Below are 18,650 nucleotides of genomic sequence, written 5' to 3'. Positions count from 1 at the left end.
TTTGCTGTATGTGTGTTTATTTTGCTGTGTGTATGTGTTTGCTGTGTGCGTCAGATTGTGTGTGTGTATTGTGGGGCAGGGGGCGGTGGTGGTGGGATGCCAGCTCCCAGGAAGCTCAGGACTATAGAAACCTGAGCCAGCAACTCCTGAGACAATGAGAGAAACACGTGAGGTTCTGGCACATGGTGGCTTGGATTACCTACCTGTCCTGCCTCACTGGGCCCCACTCTGCCTGCCTGCCCTCCTCGCTCACTGAACTTTTGGCCCTGGGGGCGTAGTTGCCCCCCTCCCTGTTAACTCCCTGAACCGCTCTATCTCCCTCCCTCTTTTCCCTCTTTCCTTCTCTCCCTCTCTCATTTACTCCCTCTATTTTCATACTTTCCTTCATTACATCCCTCTATTATCTCCCCAACACTTCATCTACCCTGTCATCTCCCTTTTTCTATATCTGCCCCTCCTCTTGTTTCCTCTCATTCTCTCACTCGTTTTCCATCGTCCACTCTCTTACACCTCCCATCTCTCTCTCTCTCTGCCCCCCCCCCCCCCCCCCCTCTCTCTGTCTCTCTCTGTCTCTCCCAATCCTGCTCCTCAGGCTGACTGATGCTCCAGACAAAGTGTTTCCCCTACCATCCATCCATCTATAGGCCACAGGTGAGCTCTCTTATACCGGGCAAACCAGACTTTCAAGTCTCCCACACTAACATACACATACGTATTGGGCCGGGCTCCTCTCACCTGTGCAAATAGAATTGGCTAGGGTGAGAGAAAGAAAGAGAGAGCGAGAAGGTGAGAAAGAAAGAGAAAAAAAGAGAGCTGGGTGACAGACAGAGAGAGGGAAAAGAGAGAGAGAGAGAATCTGCCTGCCATGTTAATCAGAATACCACATAGCTGAGCAAACCCCCAGCACCACAACACCTCACCTGGGTTCTCCTCCACCTTTCACTCCTTTGTTTTCGCTCTTAACCAACTCTCCCTCTCTTTCTAATGCTGGCCGTACAGCCATAGGGGTGTAGGTTCCACAGTTGAAATGAAGAATATCAAATAGAAAAGGACAAAAGGAAGGCAGAAAGAGTGAAAATGTCACATCTGTCTCTCTCGCTCATGCTCTCTCGCACTCTCACTCTCTCTCACTCTCTCTCGCTCTCTCTCGCTCTCTCTCGTGCTCTCTCTCGCTCTCTCTCGCGCTCTCTCTCGCGCTCTCTCTCGCGCTCTCTCTCAAACTCTCTCTCAAACTCTCTCTCGGGCTCTCGCTCTCTTGTGCTCTTGCTCTCTCTCTCTCTCTCGCGCTCTCTCGCGCTCTCTCGCTCTCTCTCGCTCTCTCTCGCGCTCTTGCTCTCTTGTGATCTCGTTCTCTCTCGCTCTCTCTCGCTCTCGCTCTCTCGCTCTCTCTCGCGCTCTCTGGCTCTCTCTCGCGCTCTCGCTCTCTCGTGATCTCGCTCTCTCTCGTGCTCTCGCTCTCTCTCGTGCTCTCTCATTCTCTCTCGCACTCTCTCGCTCTCTCTCTCGCGCTCTCTCGCTCTCTCTCACTCTCCCGTGCTCTCTCTCTCACGCTCTCTCGCTCTCTCGTGCTCTCTCGTGCTCTCTCGCTCTCTCGCGCTCTCTCGCGCTCTCTCGTGCTCTCTCGTTCTTTCTCTCGCACTCTCTCGCTCTCTCTCTCGCACTCTCTCGTTCTCTCTCGCACTCTCTCGCTCTCTCTCTCTCGCTCTCTCGCGCTCTCTCGCGCTCTCTCGTGCTCTCTCTCTCGCGGGTTCTCTCTCACGCTCGCTTTCTCTGTCTGTCTGTCTGTCTGTCTGTCTGTCTATCTATCTGTCTAGCTGTCTGTCTGTCTGTCTCCAATCTGTCTGTCTTTCTCTGTCTGTCTTTCTCTCTGTCTGTCTGTCTGTCTCTCTGTCTGTCTGTCTCCCTCTCTCTGTCTCTCTCTCTCTCTCTCTCTCTGTCTGCAGGTTGGGACCTGAAAGATGTGCCAGACCCTCTGCCAAACGTCGTCCTCCACCTCGCCCTGCAGACATTGGTATATACACACGCAAAACACACACACGTACATGAAACACACACACGCACATGAAACACACACACAACATGAAACATACTAAACTTACTCATAAACACACATAGTTTCACAATTACACCCATCTATGCATGCATGCAAACACACACATACACACACTCTTTCGACATCATTCACTCATTCACATCCACACCCATGTAAACACCTTCACTCCTTCACAGTCAATCTCCCTCACACACACAAACAAACCATTTTTCATGGTTTGGGCTAGACCCCTTAGTTCCAGTAAGGGGAAATCTTAACGCTACAGCATACAATTACATTCTAGACTATTCTGTGCTTCCAACTTTGTTGAAACAGTTTGGGAAGGCTCTTTCCTGTTTCAGCATGACAATGCCTCCGTGAACAAAGTGAACAAAGCGAGGTCCATAGAGAAATGGTTTGTCTAGATCTGTGTGGAAGAACTTGACTGGCCTGCACAGAGCCCTGACCTCAACCCTATCAAACACCTTTGGGATGAATTGGAACGCCGACTGCGAGCCAGGCCTAATTGCCCAACATCAGTGCCCTATCTCACTAATGCGCTTGTGGATGAATGGAAGCAAGTCCCTGCAGCAATGTTCCAACATCTAATGGAAAGCCTTCCCAGAAGAGTGGAGGCAGTTATGGCAGCAAAGCGGGGACCAACTCCATATTAATGCCCATGATTTTAGAATGAAATGTTCGACAAGCAGGTGTCCACATGCGTTTGGTCATGTATTGTGTATAAATATCATTAGGCTGTATTTATTTTTTATTTATTTATTTTTAGATATTGGCCAATTGTAATTGTATTTTATTGTAATCAAATCAAATATTGTTGGTCACATACACATGGTTAGCAGATGTTAATGAGAGTGTAGCAAAATGCTTGTGCTTCTAGTTCCGACAGTGCAGTAATATCTAACAAGTAATCTAACAATTCCCCAAAAACTACCTAATACACACAAACATAAAGGGGTGAATGAGAATATGTGCATATAAGTATATGGATGAACGATGGCCGAGCAGCATAGGCAAGTTAGATGGTGCAGTAGATGGTATAAATTACAGTGTATACACATGTGATATGAGTAAGTTTCATGAAAGTGACATTATTTAAAGTGCCAGTGTTTTAAAGTGACTAGTGATCAATGTATTAAAGTTGCCAGTGGTTGGGTCTCAATGTAGGCAGCAGTTAGTGATTGCTGTTTAGCAGTCTGGTGGCCTTGAGAAAGAAGTTGATTTTCAGTCTCTCGGTCCCAGCTTTCACGCACCTGTACTAACCTCACCTTCTGGATGGTAGCGGTCTGAACAGGCAGTGGCTCAGGTGGTTGTTGTCCTTGATTATACTTTTGGCCTTCCTGTGACATCGGGTGCTGTAGGTGTCATGGATGGCAAGTAGTTTGCCCCCGGTGATGCGTTGTGCAGACCACACCACCCTCTGGAGAGCCTTACGGTTGTGGGTGGAGCAGTTATCGTACCAGGCTGTGATACAGCCCCACAGGTTGCTCTCGATTGTGCATCTATAAAAGTTTGTCAGGGTTTTGGGTGACAAGCCAAATTTCTTCAGCCTCCTGAGGTTGAAGAGATGCTGTTGCGCTTCTTCACCACACTGTCTGTGTGGGTGGACCATTTCAGTTTGTCTGTGATGTGTACGTCGAGGAACTTACCACTTTCCACCTTCTAGACTGCTGTCCCTTCGATGTGGATAGGGGGGTGCTCCCTCTGCTGTTTCCTGAAGTCCACGATCATCTCCTTTGTTTTATTGAAGTTGAGTGAGAGGTTGACTTCCTGACACCACACACCGAGTGCCCTCACCTCCTCCCTGTAGGCTGTCTTGTTGTTGTTGGTAATCAAGCCCACTAATGTTGTGTCGTCTGCAAACTTGATGATTGAGGTGGAGGCGTGCATGGCCATGCAGTCATGGGTGAACAGGGAGTCCAGGAGTGGGCTGAGCACACACCCTTGTGGGGCCCCAGTGTTGAGGATCAGTGAAGGGGAGGTGTTGTTTCCTACCTTCACCACCTGGGGGTGGCCCGTCAGAAAGTCCAGGACCCAATTACACAGAACGGGGTTGAGACCCAGGGCCTCCAGCTTGATGATGAGCTTGGAGGGTACTATGGTGTTGAATGCTGAGCTGTAGTCAATGAACAGCATTCTTACATAGGTTTTCCTCTTGTCCAGATTGGATTGGGCAGTGTGCAGTGTGATGGCGATTGCGTCATCTGTGGACCTGTTGGGGCAGTATGTAAACTGAAGTGGGTCTAGGGTGTCAGGTAAGGTGGAGGTGATATGAGTCTTGACTAAGTGAGTGCTACGGGGCGGTAGTCATTAAGTTCAGTTATCTTTGCCTTCTTGGGTACAGGAGCAATGGTAGCCATCTTGAAGCATGTGGGGACAGCAGACTGGGATAGGGAGCATTTGAATATGTCTGTTAACACGCCAGCAAGCTGTTCTACGCATGCTCTGAGGACGAGGCTAGGGATGCCGTCTGGGCCAGCGGCTTTGTTAGGGTTAACACGTTTAAATGTTTTACCGACGTCGGCCACAGAGAAGGAGAGTGGGGGGCGGGGTTCTTGTTAGTGGTCTGCGACGGTGGCACTGTATTATCCTCAAAGCGAGCAAAGGATGTCTTTTAATTTGTCTAGAAACGTGACGTCGTTGTGCGTGACGTGGCTGATTTTCTTTTTGTAGTCCGTGATTTCCTGTAGACCCTGCCACATATAGTGGCTTATGAAAGTATTCACCCCCTTGGCCTTTTTCCTATTTTGTTGCCTTACAACCTGAAATTAAAATTGATTTTGGGGGGGGTTTGTCTTTTGATTTACACAACATGCCTACCACTTTGAAGATGCAAAATATTTTTTATTGTGAAACAAACAAGAAATATTTCAAAAAAACAGAAAACCCCCAAAGTCAATAGAATAGTAGAGCCACCTTTTGCAGCAGCAATCTTCAAGTCATACTACATATTCTCAATTGGATTGAGGTCTGGGCTTTGACTAGGGCATTCCAAGACATTTACATTTTTAAATGTTTTAACATTTAAATGTTTCCCCTTCAACCACTCTAGTGTTGCTTTAGCAGTATGCTTAGGGTCATTGTCCTGCTGGAAGTTGAACCTCCGTCCCAGTCTCAAATCTCTGGAAGACTGAAACAGGTTTCCCTCAAGAATTTCCCTGTATTTAGCACCATCCATCATTACTTCAATTCTGACCAGTTTCCCAGTACCTGCCGATGAAAAAAATCCCCACAACATGTTGCTGCCACCACCATGCTTCACTGTGGGGATGGTATTCTTGGGGTGATGAGAGGTGTTGGGTTTGCGCCAAACATAGCATTTCCTTGATGGCCTTAAAGCTCAATTTTAGTCTCATCTGACCAGAGTACCTTCTTCCATATGTTTGGGAGTCTCCCACATGCCTTTTGGTGAACACCAAATGTGTTTGCTTATTTTTTTCTTGAAGCAATGGCTTTTTTTCTGGCCACTCTTCCGTAAAGCTTAGCTCTGTGGAGTGTACGGCTTAAAGTGGTCCTATGGACAGATACTCCAATCTCCTCTGTGGAGCTTTGCAGCTCCTTCAGGGTTATCTTTGGTCTCTTTGTTGCCTCTCTGACTAATACCCTCCTTGCCTGGTCTGTGAGTTTTGGTGGGCGGCCCTCTCTTGGCAGGTTTGTTATGGTGCCATATTCTTTTCATTTTTAATAATGGATTTAATGGTGGGATGTTCAAAGTTTCAGATATTTTTTTATCACCCAACCCTGATCTGTACTTCTCCACAACTTTGTGCTTGACCTGTTTGGAGAGCTCCTTGGTCTTCATGGTGCCACTTGCTTAGTGGTGTTGCAGACTCTGGGGCCTTTCAGAACAGGTATATTGAGATCATGTGACACTTAGATTGCACACAGGTGGACTTTATTTAACTTATTATGTGACTTCTGAAGGTAATGGTTGCACCAGATCTTATTTAGGGGCTTCATAGCAAAGGGGGTGAATTCGTATGCATGCACCACTTTTCCTTTTTTTCAATTTTTTTTTCAATTTGACTTCACCAATTTGGACTATTTTATGTACGTATGTCCATTACATGAAATCCAAATAAAAATCAATTTAAATTACAGGTTGTAATGAAATAAAATAGGAAAAAACACCTCGGGGGGTGAATACTTTTGCAAGGCACTGTACGTCTCGTGACTGAGCCGTTGAATTGTGACTCCACCTTGTCCTTGTACCGGCACTTCACTTGTTTGATTGCCTTGCGGAGGGAATAACTACACTGTTTAAATGCAGCCATATTCCCAGACCTCTTTCCATGTTTAAATGTGGTGGTTCACACTTTCAGTTTTGCGCGAATCCCGCCATCCACCCACGGTTTCTGTTTAGGGTAGGTTTTAATAGTCGCAGTGGGTACAACATCTCCAATGCACTTCTTTTTAAACTCACTCACTCACCGAGACAGCGTATAGGTCGATGTTGTTCTCTGAGGCTGACCGGAACATATTCCAGTCCACGTGATCAAAACAATCTGGAAGCGTGCGATTGTTCAGACCAGCGTTGAATGGTTCTCGTCACTGGTACATCCTGTTTGAGTTTCTGCCTATAAGACGGTAGGAGAAAGATGGCGTCGTAGTCGGATTTGCTGAAGGGAGGGCGGGGGAGGGGTTTGTATGCATTGGGGAAGTTAGAGTAGCTGTGATCGAGTGTATTACCTCTGCACATGGTGCAATCATTATGCTGATAGAATTTAGGTAGCCTTGTTCTCAAATGTGCTTTGTTAAAATCCTCAGCTACAATAAATGCAGCCTCAGGCTATATGGTTTCCAGTTTACATAGAGTCCAGTGAAGTTCCTTGAGGGCCGTCTTGGTGTTTGCTTGAGGGGAAATGTACACAGCTGTGACTATAACTGATGAGAATTCTCTTGGTAGACCACGTGTAACAACACCTGCACAGGATCGGTACATCCGAACATCACATCTGCGGGACAGGTACAGGATGGCAACAACAACTGCCCGAGTTACACCAGGAATGTACAATCCCTCCATCAGTGCTCAGACTGTATGCGTTAGGCTGAGAGAGGCTGGATTGAGGGCTTGTAGGCCTGTTGTAAGGCAGGCCCTCACCAGATATCACCGGCAACAACCGTAAGGTTGTAAGGCAGCAACGTCGCTTATAGGCACAAACCCACCGACGCTGGACCAGACAGAACTGGCAAAAGTGCTCTTCACTGAATAGTCGCGGTTTTGTCTCACCAGGGGTGATAGTCGGATTTGGGTTTATTGACGAAGGAATGAGCGTTACACCGAGGCCTGTACTCTGGAGCAGGATCGATTTGGAGCTGGAGGGTTCGTCATGGTCTGGGGTGGTGTGTCACAGCATCATCGGACTGAGCTTGTTGTCATTACATTACATCTCAACGCTGTGCATTACAGGGAAGACATCCTCCTCCCTCATGTGGTACTCTTCCTGCAGGCTCATACTGCATGACCCTCCAGCATGACAATGCCACCAGCCATACTGCTCGTTCTGTGAGAGATTTCCTGCAAGACAGGAATGCCAGTGTTCTGCCATGGCCAGCGAAGAGCACGGATCTCAATCCCATTGAGCACGCCTGGGACCTGTTGGATCGGAGGGTGAGGGCTGGGGCCATTCCCCCCCCCAGATATGTCCTGGAACTTACAGATGCCTTGGTGGAAGAGTGGAGTAACATCTCAAAGCAAGAACTGGCAAATCTGGTGCAGTCCATGAGGAGGAGATGCACTGCAGTACATAATGCAGCTGGTGACCACACCAGATACTGACTGTTACTTTTGATTTTGACCCCCCCTTTGTTCAGGGACACATTATTCCATTTCTGTTAGTCACATGTCTGTGGAACTTGTTCAGTTTATGTCTTAGTTGTTGAATCTTGTTATGTTCATACAAATATTTACACATGTTATTAAGTTTGCTGAAAATAAACGCAGTTGACAGTGAGAGGACGTTTCTTTTTTTGTTGAGTTTATATCCAATAGTTCTTCCCGGCTGTATGTAATAAGACTTAAAATTTCCTAGGGTAACAATGTAAGAAATAATACATTAAAAAAATGAAAAACTGCATAGTTTTCTAAGATCTCGAAGCGAGTCGACCATCTCTGTCGGTGCCATCTTGTGACACCATCTTTATTCTTTAAAAAGAAATACAAAAACACACAACTTTAATATACATATTCATTTGACAGAGGTAATGAAGTACCCTTTGATCAGCACAGAAATTGATAAAACAGGACCATGTTTGCCAAACAAGTAGATCTGAGTTTATGGCAATATTACACAGGTAAGCTAACGGTTACAGAAATCAGGAATACAGGCTAGCTCATTATATAGGTATCCTTGACTGTGTCCAGCATACCACCTGTTGTTATGTTGGGCACCTACTGACCCAAAAATGTTTCTCAATGATATGCATTGCCATGATGAAGATGAAGGAAATACAGGCAGGCACCACATTAGTACAAAACATAACAAGTCACTCCATCAGGCCTGATGGTCTCGTAAGTATAAAAGCAGAGCTTGGTTTAGAAACTTGAAAAGGTAGTGGAATGGGATAATGTCTTAGTGTGGTGTGTGAAGAATCCAATACTTTACCTTGTATGTGGCACCTCCCCGAAAAGTATGAATTAGGCGGTTTGAGAAGGTTTGAATACGTAGCAACTTGCCTACACATTGTTTGAAGTACAATAGACCAAAATACTGTAGCTACTGTAGTAGGTCAAAGCTGTGTGCTGGAAAACCTTGGTAGAGTATGGGTGGAATAGGCATTGTGGTGCTCATGTGAATTTCCTTTCCTTATTGGCTTCAGACCAATGCCTACTTCTCACTTAAAACTTAGTTTTTAATAGAGTTGTGTTTTAGATTGTTACAAATGTACTGATATAAGTCAACGCACGTGGCATTCGGCAACTTGGAAAACAACTTACTTCACACGCGTATCTATCTACCTTCTCATTGGCTACAATGGTCCCACCTGATCTCGTCTCATCCCGCCTGGCTTCCATCTTTTGAGGACATGTGTTTTCATTGTTAGAGCGGTTACTTGATCATCTTTGCTATCACTAGCTAACAAAAGGGAACAAATCCAGGGCAGAGACAGTAGAGAAAGCGAGACACCCCATCATTTTTTTCAGATCAGGGCAGGCCCACTGGTCGGCTTTTTGCTCACACCCTGCGGAGGGGGTGCCCCAAAGCGAAACATCGCACTAGCAATTTTTTTCTGATCAGGGAGGGGGCAATAAGCAAACCTGATTGGCCCCGCTTTTTAGTTTCAGGTAGAACCCTTTTTAGTTCCAGGTAGAACTCTTTGGAAAGGGTTCTACATGGAACCCAAAAGGGTTCTACATGGAACCCAAAATGGTTATTCAAAGGGTTCTCCTATGGGGACAGCATACAGGTTTATTTTTGGTTATCTAGAACCCCCAAAAAATATATAATAATTCTAAGAGTGTAGGCTACTTTCTGTCCCTAACGCTAAAACTAAAACTCTAACTAAATAATATAAAAACAAATATAAATATTTTTTTACCAAGCTATAACTAAATAAAAACTAGTAAATCAAATCTGAAAACTAACTGAAACAAATAAAGAGATAAAGATCTAAAAATTTATAGAAATAAAAACAAATCGTAAATCACAAAGGTTTAACAACTTTACGCAGCAGCCTGTTTCCTAGTCCTTGTCTCTCCTAGCCTACTCTCACCACGCGTTCTCTCACACCTAGAGAAACACCCAACTCAGAATGAGTCAGCTGATGCTAGTGGTCTCTCTTTAAAGCGGTTGGTGCTGCCACCCCCACTGTTAAATAGTAGGCAACGCCATCATTACTACATGCTCCGAGCTAGCGTGGTACAAGTACTTGCATGGTACATACCTGTACTGGGTGTAAGCCCATCCACAGAGCATAAAATAACCTAGCTGGAAGAGATTCTCATTATCAGTGTATATTAATGTACACTTCTACCCCTACCCACTGTGTTACCTCAACTACCATGTACCCTGCACATTAACTCGTTACCGGGACTCCTTGTATATAGCCTTGTTATTGTTTTTAGTTTGTTACTATGTCCTTTTTCTTATTTATCTAATATTTCTTGTACTTTTTAACTCTGCACTGTTGGGAATGGGTTCGCAAGTAAGCAAGTCTACACCTGTTCTATTCGGTTACAGCTGAGTGTCGTAACTGGAGGAGAGGGTGGCCCCTAATCTGTCCGTCATTATCATTGTATATCAATGTTCATCTCAACGTATTCCTCCCCCATGGCCCTACAGATAGCTACGTCCTCTATAGAGAATGGTCATGTCATACACATGCCCATAGGGATCTTACTGATAGGCTGTTAACCTATCTAATGGATCCTGTCTAATGAATGTAAGTGAAAATGATTAGAGTGGCATGTTGCTGTGAGACGTAAAGTGTCAAGCCCTCTGAAGCATGCCTAGTGTGTCTGTGTCTGTTTGTGTTGGTATAGCAGACTGGGTGTAGTGACACCGCTTGTTTTGACGGTACTCAAACGTGTTGAGGATAGTTGTTGAATGAATGGGTCTCTCTGAGTGTGGTTATGGGTGCAGTACCGGAGGTAATGGTATCAGCAGCGGTTGTGTAGTGGTTATGAGATGGCAATAAAGTGGTTGTGAGGTGGTGGTTTTATTTCCACGGCCTCTGGGTCTTCCTGTGTGACAGTAACGTGAGGTAAACCCCAGTAAATCTCTCCTCGTCCTCCTTCCTCGTCTCTAATTCCTCATTACCTCACAGTAGGTTGTCTCAGCGGAGATTTGGAACGCCTCCGGGGCTCGCTCTGTGTGTGTGCGTGCGACTGTGTTTTTGTAAGTGTGTGTTAAGCCATGCGGTGAGCGTGTTGGACCACAGGGCCTCACTGCGGGTGGGAGTTAGCCAGCAGCCAGGTGTATGACCACTGACCACATGGGTCATGCAGGTGACACGCCCTCTGGGTTCTTCTGAATGTGTGTGTCTCTGTCCTGACTACTCTGTATAGAAAGAGGCTCTCTGAAGAACCTCAGCCAGACTTTAGCATACTCACCAATCAACCCCTATGATAAGGTCAGATGCAGATAGGTTAGTCTCAGGTCCTATCCACACTGATAATCTTTGTTAAATGTTTAGAGAGGAACAAAAGAGGTGCGAGCGGAGACACACTTGTATGCTCTGTTGATTGTTAATTTGATATTAGTGCATTTGTCTGGGGACTCGTGGGTTTGCTCATCCTTTCAGCTTTAATCAGTGTAACTGAACACCCAGCCTCGTCAATCTACCCTCTCTACTTGTCTACCTGACTGTCTGTGTCTTAACCTTTGTCAAACCTTTTGTCTTTAAACAAACCCATAAAATCACTATTGGTTCCCAACACTGTTCAAACAAGGCTAGGAAAAGCCAGTGGGGACCACAGAAGAATCTGGTAGCCTCTCACCTGTTTACTAGCCCCCACCAGTGGAAGGTAGAAGTACTGCAAGCTAGATGTTTTGATATTGTAATGGGTATAATACCTTAAAGTGTTTATACTTTTTAAAATCTTTGTTCTTTTTATGAATAAACCTTATTTGTGACTACATATTAGAGCATTTCCCCATTTGAAGGTGCTGAAATACATTCTGAGTCTTATATTTCAAAATGTATTCGAACAGCCAGTACTATCAAAAAGATAGTTCCCGTTCTCTTATGAAAAGTGCTCTGTAAAGTCTTTTTAATGATTTTCCTGTAGTCTGACAGTCAACCACGCTGTGCAGGCAACCAGGAATGAACTAGCGATGTTGAAATGAAGCCGTTTGTGATATGTGTGATTTCTCCTCTGGCATTGTGTCTGCTACGACAGTGTTTAATGATAATTGAGTAATTAGGTGTAAAATATATGGTTCAGTACAGCTAATCTTACCTGCCCGGTTCCACTGCTGATCAGGTTTTATCACAGCAGGGGCTAAACACTACAGTTTAGCAGCAGCACCACTAGTTTTCCCAAGTGTGTGTGTGTGTGTGTGTGTGTGTGTGTGTGTGTGTGTGTGTGTGTGTGTGTGTGTGTGTGTGTGTGTGTGTGTGTGTGTGTGTGTGTGTGTGTGTGCGTGTGCGTGTGTGTGTGTGTTGCTTAACTATCCTATGCGCTAAACTGGCCTAAACTGGCAATCAACAAGAAAGTGTTTAGAACTAATTTTACCCCGAGAAGAGCTGATCGTCAGCTTCACAATTGCACCAAAAAGGAAGATGACAATTTGACAGTCCTTTGGGGGTTTCACATTCGCACTGCTAGCAGCCTCAGCCACATTGGAAAGATAAACAGCAATGTGTGCTCTTGGCCACAGTTACACACACAGACCAACACAGTTACACACACACACAGACCAACACAGTTACACACACAGACCAACACAGTTACACACACAGACCAACACAGTTACACACACAGACCAACACAGTTACACACACAGACCAACACAGTTACACACACACACAGACCAACACAGTTACACACACTGACCAACACAGTTACACACACACACACAGACCAACACAGTTACACACACAGACCAACACAGTTACACACACACACAGACCAACACAGTTACACACACTGACCAACACAGTTACACACACAGACCAACACAGTTACACACACTGACCAACACAGTTACACACACAGACCAACACAGTTACACACACTGACCAACACAGTTACACACACACACACAGACCAACACAGTTACACACACAGACCAACACAGTTTCACACACACACACAGACCAACACAGTTACACACACAGACCAACACAGTTACACACACAGACCAACACAAGACCAACACAGTTACACACACACAGACCAACACAGTTACACACACAGACCAACACAGTTACACACACACACACACACAGACCAACACAGTTACACACACACACACAGACCAACACAGTTACACACACACACAGACCAACACAGTTACACACACAGACCAACACAGTTACACACACAGACCAACACAGTTACACACACAGACCAACACAAGACCAACACAGTTACACACACAGACCAACACAAGACCAACACAGTTACACACACACAGACCAACACAGTTACACACACAGACCAACACAGTTACACACACAGACCAACACAGTTACACACACACACACAGACCAACACAGTTACACACTCAGACCAACACAAGACCAACACAGTTACACACACAGACCAACACAGTTACACACACAGACCAACACAGTTACACACACAGACCAACACAGTTACACACACACACAGACCAACACAGTTACACACACACAGACCAACACAGTTACACACACACACAGCCCAACACAGTTACACACACAGACCAACACAGTTACACACACACACAGACCAAAACAGTTACACACACACAGACCAACACAGTTACACACACAGACCAACACAGTTACACACACACACACAGACCAACACATTTACACACACACAGACCAACACAGACAAAGTAATCTTTCTGTTTGAGTTACAGCGGCCATTGAGTTAGTGAAAGTAGTTCCACATAATGTATCATTGGAGTGTAAAGAGGCCTTTGTAAGTCACCCTATTCCCCCTCTTGCTTTCCTTAGGCTCTCAGTCGAAGGTCCATCCACACACACACACGCACGCGCGCACACACGCACACACCCTTTACCAAACAGATGTCCATCAGTCTCTCTCACACCTTATGTTGCAGCTTCACTGCACTCAACCAGCCTACTTTCTCTTCCTCTTCACCAAACTCCAAACTGGGCCTCCAACCAGAAACTAGCAGTGGCAGCCAGAATATTTGGTTACGGATGCATTTCCATTCGATTGTCCTTAAAGGGGCCAAGAAGAAGTAAGCGATATGACTACGGGGATCATATTAATGTAACGCACACACACAATAATCCCACAGGACTTCCTTCCCATTCCCATTAGAAGCCACACCCAGGTGGAGAAGTAACAGGAGAACACCTTTCACAGAGTCAGATTGGAAGAGGTGGGAAAAACAGGCAAGCAGCGAGGTGCTCAAAGAATAGTTTCACCTCTCCATACCTGCTATCCTCTCTCGCTCTCTCTCTCTCTCTCTCTCTCTCTCTCTCTCTCTCTCTATCTCTCTCTCACCTTAGGGCTGCTGCAACACATCTGATCCATTTTAATATTTGTATCTGCTGCTAATTTGAAGCGCCTCATGCATGCCCAAAGCCCATTGGCCACTCTGTAGTGGTCACCCCTGGTGTTTGCCTAAGAGTTGGCTCCTCTCAAAGGGGACAGTAATATCCACTGATGTAATGTGTGAGATAGGAATCTTTTGTGCACGGCCTTATAAATTGTCACTGTAATGTGAGTGAGTGGAGAGAGGGGGGGGGGGGGGGGGGGGGGTTGGATGAAGCAGTATGGCTGGAATCCGCAGTGTTGTGAGAGCCCATACCTTTCAGCTTCATTAAACCAATTTCACGCCGAGGTGAGCTAAGAGAGGAAGCTCTGAGTCTCAGCAGCAGCAACAATGGCGCATTGAAGGGACGAGGCAAAAGTAAATTAGGTACCACTTCAGAGTCGGCAAATTAAAATCTGAAAGTTGGAAAGGAAAAGTTGAGGGGAGATGATTATGTCTTTATTGTAGGCCCCCCACCCCCCCAACCTGGAGAAAAAATCGGATCTATTTCTTGTCTGGTAATTGGTTTTGAAGATGCCCCCACTCAAAGCCTTAGCGAACCTTAAATTGCAAGCTGCTTGTGGACCTCCTTTCAGCCACTTCATTTGCTTGAGCGTATCAGTAACGTTTCATATCCAGGAAAATCATATAAATTGAACTTTAATGTGCTGCTTATTTCTGTGCAATCATTAACCTAATGTAGCAGGCGTAGAAGAAACGACTGAGCGGGGTCGGAAGAAACCGGAAGCATTTTCAGGCTTCGCCTCTTCTCTGCTTTCCCCCCTGAAAAAAACGGATTCTTCCAGATGCTTCCGTTTTCTCCGAACCCGCTGAAGATGTGTAATCGTTGACTTCCCGCGGCCATTGACCTGCTGTATTGAGCCAGGGGGCTGGCTGTTTGTCAGTCAAATGGGTGCAGGTTTCATCAAGACCCCCTCTGCTTATGGAGTTAGTATTACTATTTACCATGGCATTAAATGTAAATCCATATTTTTGTATCAGATGTGGATTTCATCATTTATGCTACAGATGTTGATGTGCAACGTATATCCCTATATTCCATTGACTGAAATCTCATCTGTGATGTTAGGGAAACACTAGGGGGACCATGGCTTTTGACCGAGGTGTGGAGGCAGGAGTATCAGAAATATTAAACGTGAGGGATCAGAGTGGAAGATGAGTCGGAGAGAAGACAGTAAACAGCAGACCTTTTTGCTTTATTCTTTTGTCATTAAATTGTTGGACATAAAGACTGTGAAAACACCAACAAATCAGCTCCATGTGATTTGTTTTACAGTATTCCCACGCATATCATCAAATCATCAAATTTTTATTGGTCATATACACATATTTCTCAGATGTTATCGCGGTGTAGCGAAATGTTTCTAGCTCCAACAGTGCAGTACAGTGTAGTAGTGTGCAGTAGTGCTTGTGTTTATAGCTCCAACAGTGCAGTACAGTGTAGTAGTGTGCAGTAGTGCTTGTGTTTCTAGCTCCAACAGTGCAGTACAGTGTAGTAGTGTGCAGCAGGGCTTGTGTTTCTAGCTCCAACAGTGCAGTACAGTGTAGTAGTGTGCAGTAGTGCTTGTGTTTCTAGCTCCAACAGTGCAGTACAGTGTAGTAGTGTGCAGTAGTGCTTGTGTTTCTAGCTCCAACAGTGCAGTACAGTGTAGTAGTGTGCAGTAGTGCTTGTGTTTCTAGCTCCAACAGTGCAGTACAGTGTAGTAGTGTGCAGCAGGGCTTGTGTTTCTAGCTCCAACAGTGCAGTACAGTGTAGTAGTGTGCAGCAGGGCTTGTGTTTCTAGCTCCAACAGTGCAGTACAGTGTAGTAGTGTGCAGTAGTGCTTGTGTTTCTAGCTCCAACAGTGCAGTACAGTGTAGTAGTGTGCAGCAGGGCTTGTGTTTCTAGCTCCAACAGTGCAGTACAGTGTAGTAGTGTGCAGTAGTGCTTGTGTTTCTAGCTCCAACAGTGCAGTACAGTGTAGTAGTGTGCAGTAGTGCTTGTGTTTCTAGCTCCAACAGTGCAGTACAGTGTAGTAGTGTGCAGTAGTGCTTGTGTTTCTAGCTCCAACAGTGCAGTACAGTGTAGTAGTGTGCAGTAGTGCTTGTGTTTCTAGCTCCAACAGTGCAGTACAGTGTAGTAGTGTGCAGTAGTGCTTGTGTTTCTAGCTCCAACAGTGCAGTACAGTGTAGTAGTGTGCAGCATAACTGAGAGATATATGTAAACATATACAAATGTTTGAAGGTTTGAAATTTTTGTGTTTTAGTCAAAAGTTATATCTGTTTGGGTTTCTTGCAGTCAATTTGCAGTCTACAAATGATTAGTAATTATGTTCCGGCCCCCTGACCATCTGCTCAAAATAAATTTGGCCTGTGGCTGAATCTAGTTGATCCCAGGTAGTGTGTGTGTGTGTGTGTGTGTGTGTGTGTGTGTGTGTGTGTGTGTGTGTGTGTGTGTGTGTGTGTGTGTGTGTGTGTGTGTGTGTGTGTGTGTGTGTGTGTGTGTGTGTGTGTGTGTGAATATGTTTGTGCGTGTACATGTTTTTGTGTATGTATGGGGAGGCGGGTGCTGAGTGGGGCTCTCTCTCTCTCTCTCTCTGGCTGACTGGGTCACCACAATGCCCTGGCAGCAGTGTGGGCTTTGCTGGGCTTCTACAGTGCTCTGCTGGGCCGCCGGCTTTACGAGAGATAGAGAGGCAGACGGATAGATCCCCTCGTCTTGTGCCATAAAGCCATCAGTGGGGAACAAAGAGGCCAGGTGCGAGGGGAGGCATTGGGAGCTCACCTGCACCCAGCAGGGAACAGCCTCTATCCATCCAAGCCAAGAGGCCCTCCACATTCACATTCAGCCGCCACTCACTAACAGCACTAATGGGGAGCAGGGACACTGTCAAAGAAGAAAAACCCTCCCTGTTTGGGATGGCCTGGGATCGTTATTAGCTGTTAGTGCCAGAACACAGCTTTAATGGTGAAGAGTTCAGTCAACACAGACTGTGACAGTGCAGTGCAGAGCAGGCTGCAACAGGTTGCTGCCAACAGCTGTAATTATCATCAGGAGACTCTAGTTTCTGTGAGAGTGGTGGGATCTTTGAGAACATTTGAATGTATTTTTAAGAGGCACTTGCTGGAGGGAGAACATGGTTAGGTAACAGGTTGTATCAGTTATCTGACAGGGAACGGGGCGGATAGAGTGACGGAGTTGTGAAGGGCGGCTAACAGAATGACAGGCAGAGAGGCAGGCTGAGCGACAGACCGACACAGAGACAGGTAGGCATGGAGTCATGGAGCCAGGCAGGCAGGCAGGCAGGCTGTCGGCGGGGGCAGACCCACCCTGGGTAGCTGCTTCCCTCCCTGTTGGAGTGGCAGATGTGTGGTGAATCTTTAACACTCCTAACAGCTCCTCACTCCCCACTGTCACCGCATCTGTCCCCGGCAATGTCCCCTTCTCAGTCCCCCTTGGCTCAGCCCCCTCCTGTGTGAATGCAGGACAACCAAAAGGAGCTATCAGTGGACTTATTGATTAGTCCAGCCTGCCCTGGCTAGCTTCATTTAATGACCTCTGGGACTCATTATTGACAAGGCTTTGTCTTTGTGATTAGTTCATTCTTTCTCTGGACATATGGAAATCCTATGTCTCACTCAGTGGGACAATTGAATCAGAACATCTGTAGCCTAACGGATCAATGCAAAAAAAAATACTTGTTGATCTATGTAGAATTATGAACATATTTGAGTATGTTGACATGGTTCAAGCGGAAACAGACATTTGAACAATGATAAGTGGGTCATGTTAGCGGGACAACAACAACAGAATCTAAGAGGCCAATATGCTCTCAACCGAACAACATCCCGTCTCATTGTCTGCCTTAAACCCCACTGCAAAAAAACATATCCCTGCCACAGCCGTAATAGATGATAAGCAGCATTTTATCCTCATTCGTATGATCAGCCTAATCTTCTCAGACGCCCCAGCGTTAGACTCGCCGTCCCCCGTCCCCTGTCTCTCTCTCCCACTCAGCTCAGCTCGGCTCAGCCTAGCCCGGGCCCTGGCGAGAGCTGGTTTATTTTAATTGAAAATTAGCAAAACAAAACAAGGGCAAGAGGATCCCTGAATGGGGCCCCTTTCTCTGGAAGCTCCTGTGCCGTTGAATAATGCATATGGGAGAAAGTAAACAGCAGCCGCGGGCCCAGCCCAGGGAACAATGAGCCGCACACAGCCCAACCACGACGCCTGATTTTATTACGGGCCCTGTCAGTCCCCCACCTCCCTCCATCCATCCCTCCACTACCTCCCCTAGCCTGGGAATCGTGGGACCCAGGCCAGGCAGCAGCTGCTGACCGCTCCACACTGACCCAACACACTCCGCGACCTGCAGGATAACTCCGCACACACACCCACCAAGCACACACCACCGCCAAATACCTCTACTGTCACAGCC

At 46.1% G+C, this 18,650-nt stretch overlaps 1 protein-coding gene across 10 annotated transcripts in view; it reads left to right on the top strand.

Annotated features, from left to right (window-relative positions):
* The window catches only part of LOC129827693 (bromodomain-containing protein 4-like), a 128,737-nt gene that overhangs the window by 69,484 nt on the left and 40,603 nt on the right, over positions 1-18,650 (top strand). For 3 of the 10 annotated variants that reach the window (XM_055888767.1, XM_055888765.1, XM_055888768.1), the window contains exon 4: positions 1,944-2,011. In XM_055888767.1, coding sequence (XP_055744742.1) covers positions 1,944-2,011 — 68 coding nt within the window. Of the gene's footprint in view, positions 1-592; positions 652-1,814; positions 2,012-7,500; positions 8,005-18,650 lie in introns of those variants that run through there. The other 7 variants (XR_008755208.1, XR_008755204.1, XR_008755209.1 and 4 more) reach the window with 5 other exon arrangements.

Source organism: Salvelinus fontinalis, chromosome 29 (genome assembly GCF_029448725.1).
Source record: "Salvelinus fontinalis isolate EN_2023a chromosome 29, ASM2944872v1, whole genome shotgun sequence".
Lineage (NCBI taxonomy): Eukaryota > Metazoa > Chordata > Actinopteri > Salmoniformes > Salmonidae > Salvelinus > Salvelinus fontinalis.
The sequence above is the reverse complement of the archived record's forward strand: the minus strand, read 5'-3'. Positions and strand labels throughout refer to the sequence as shown.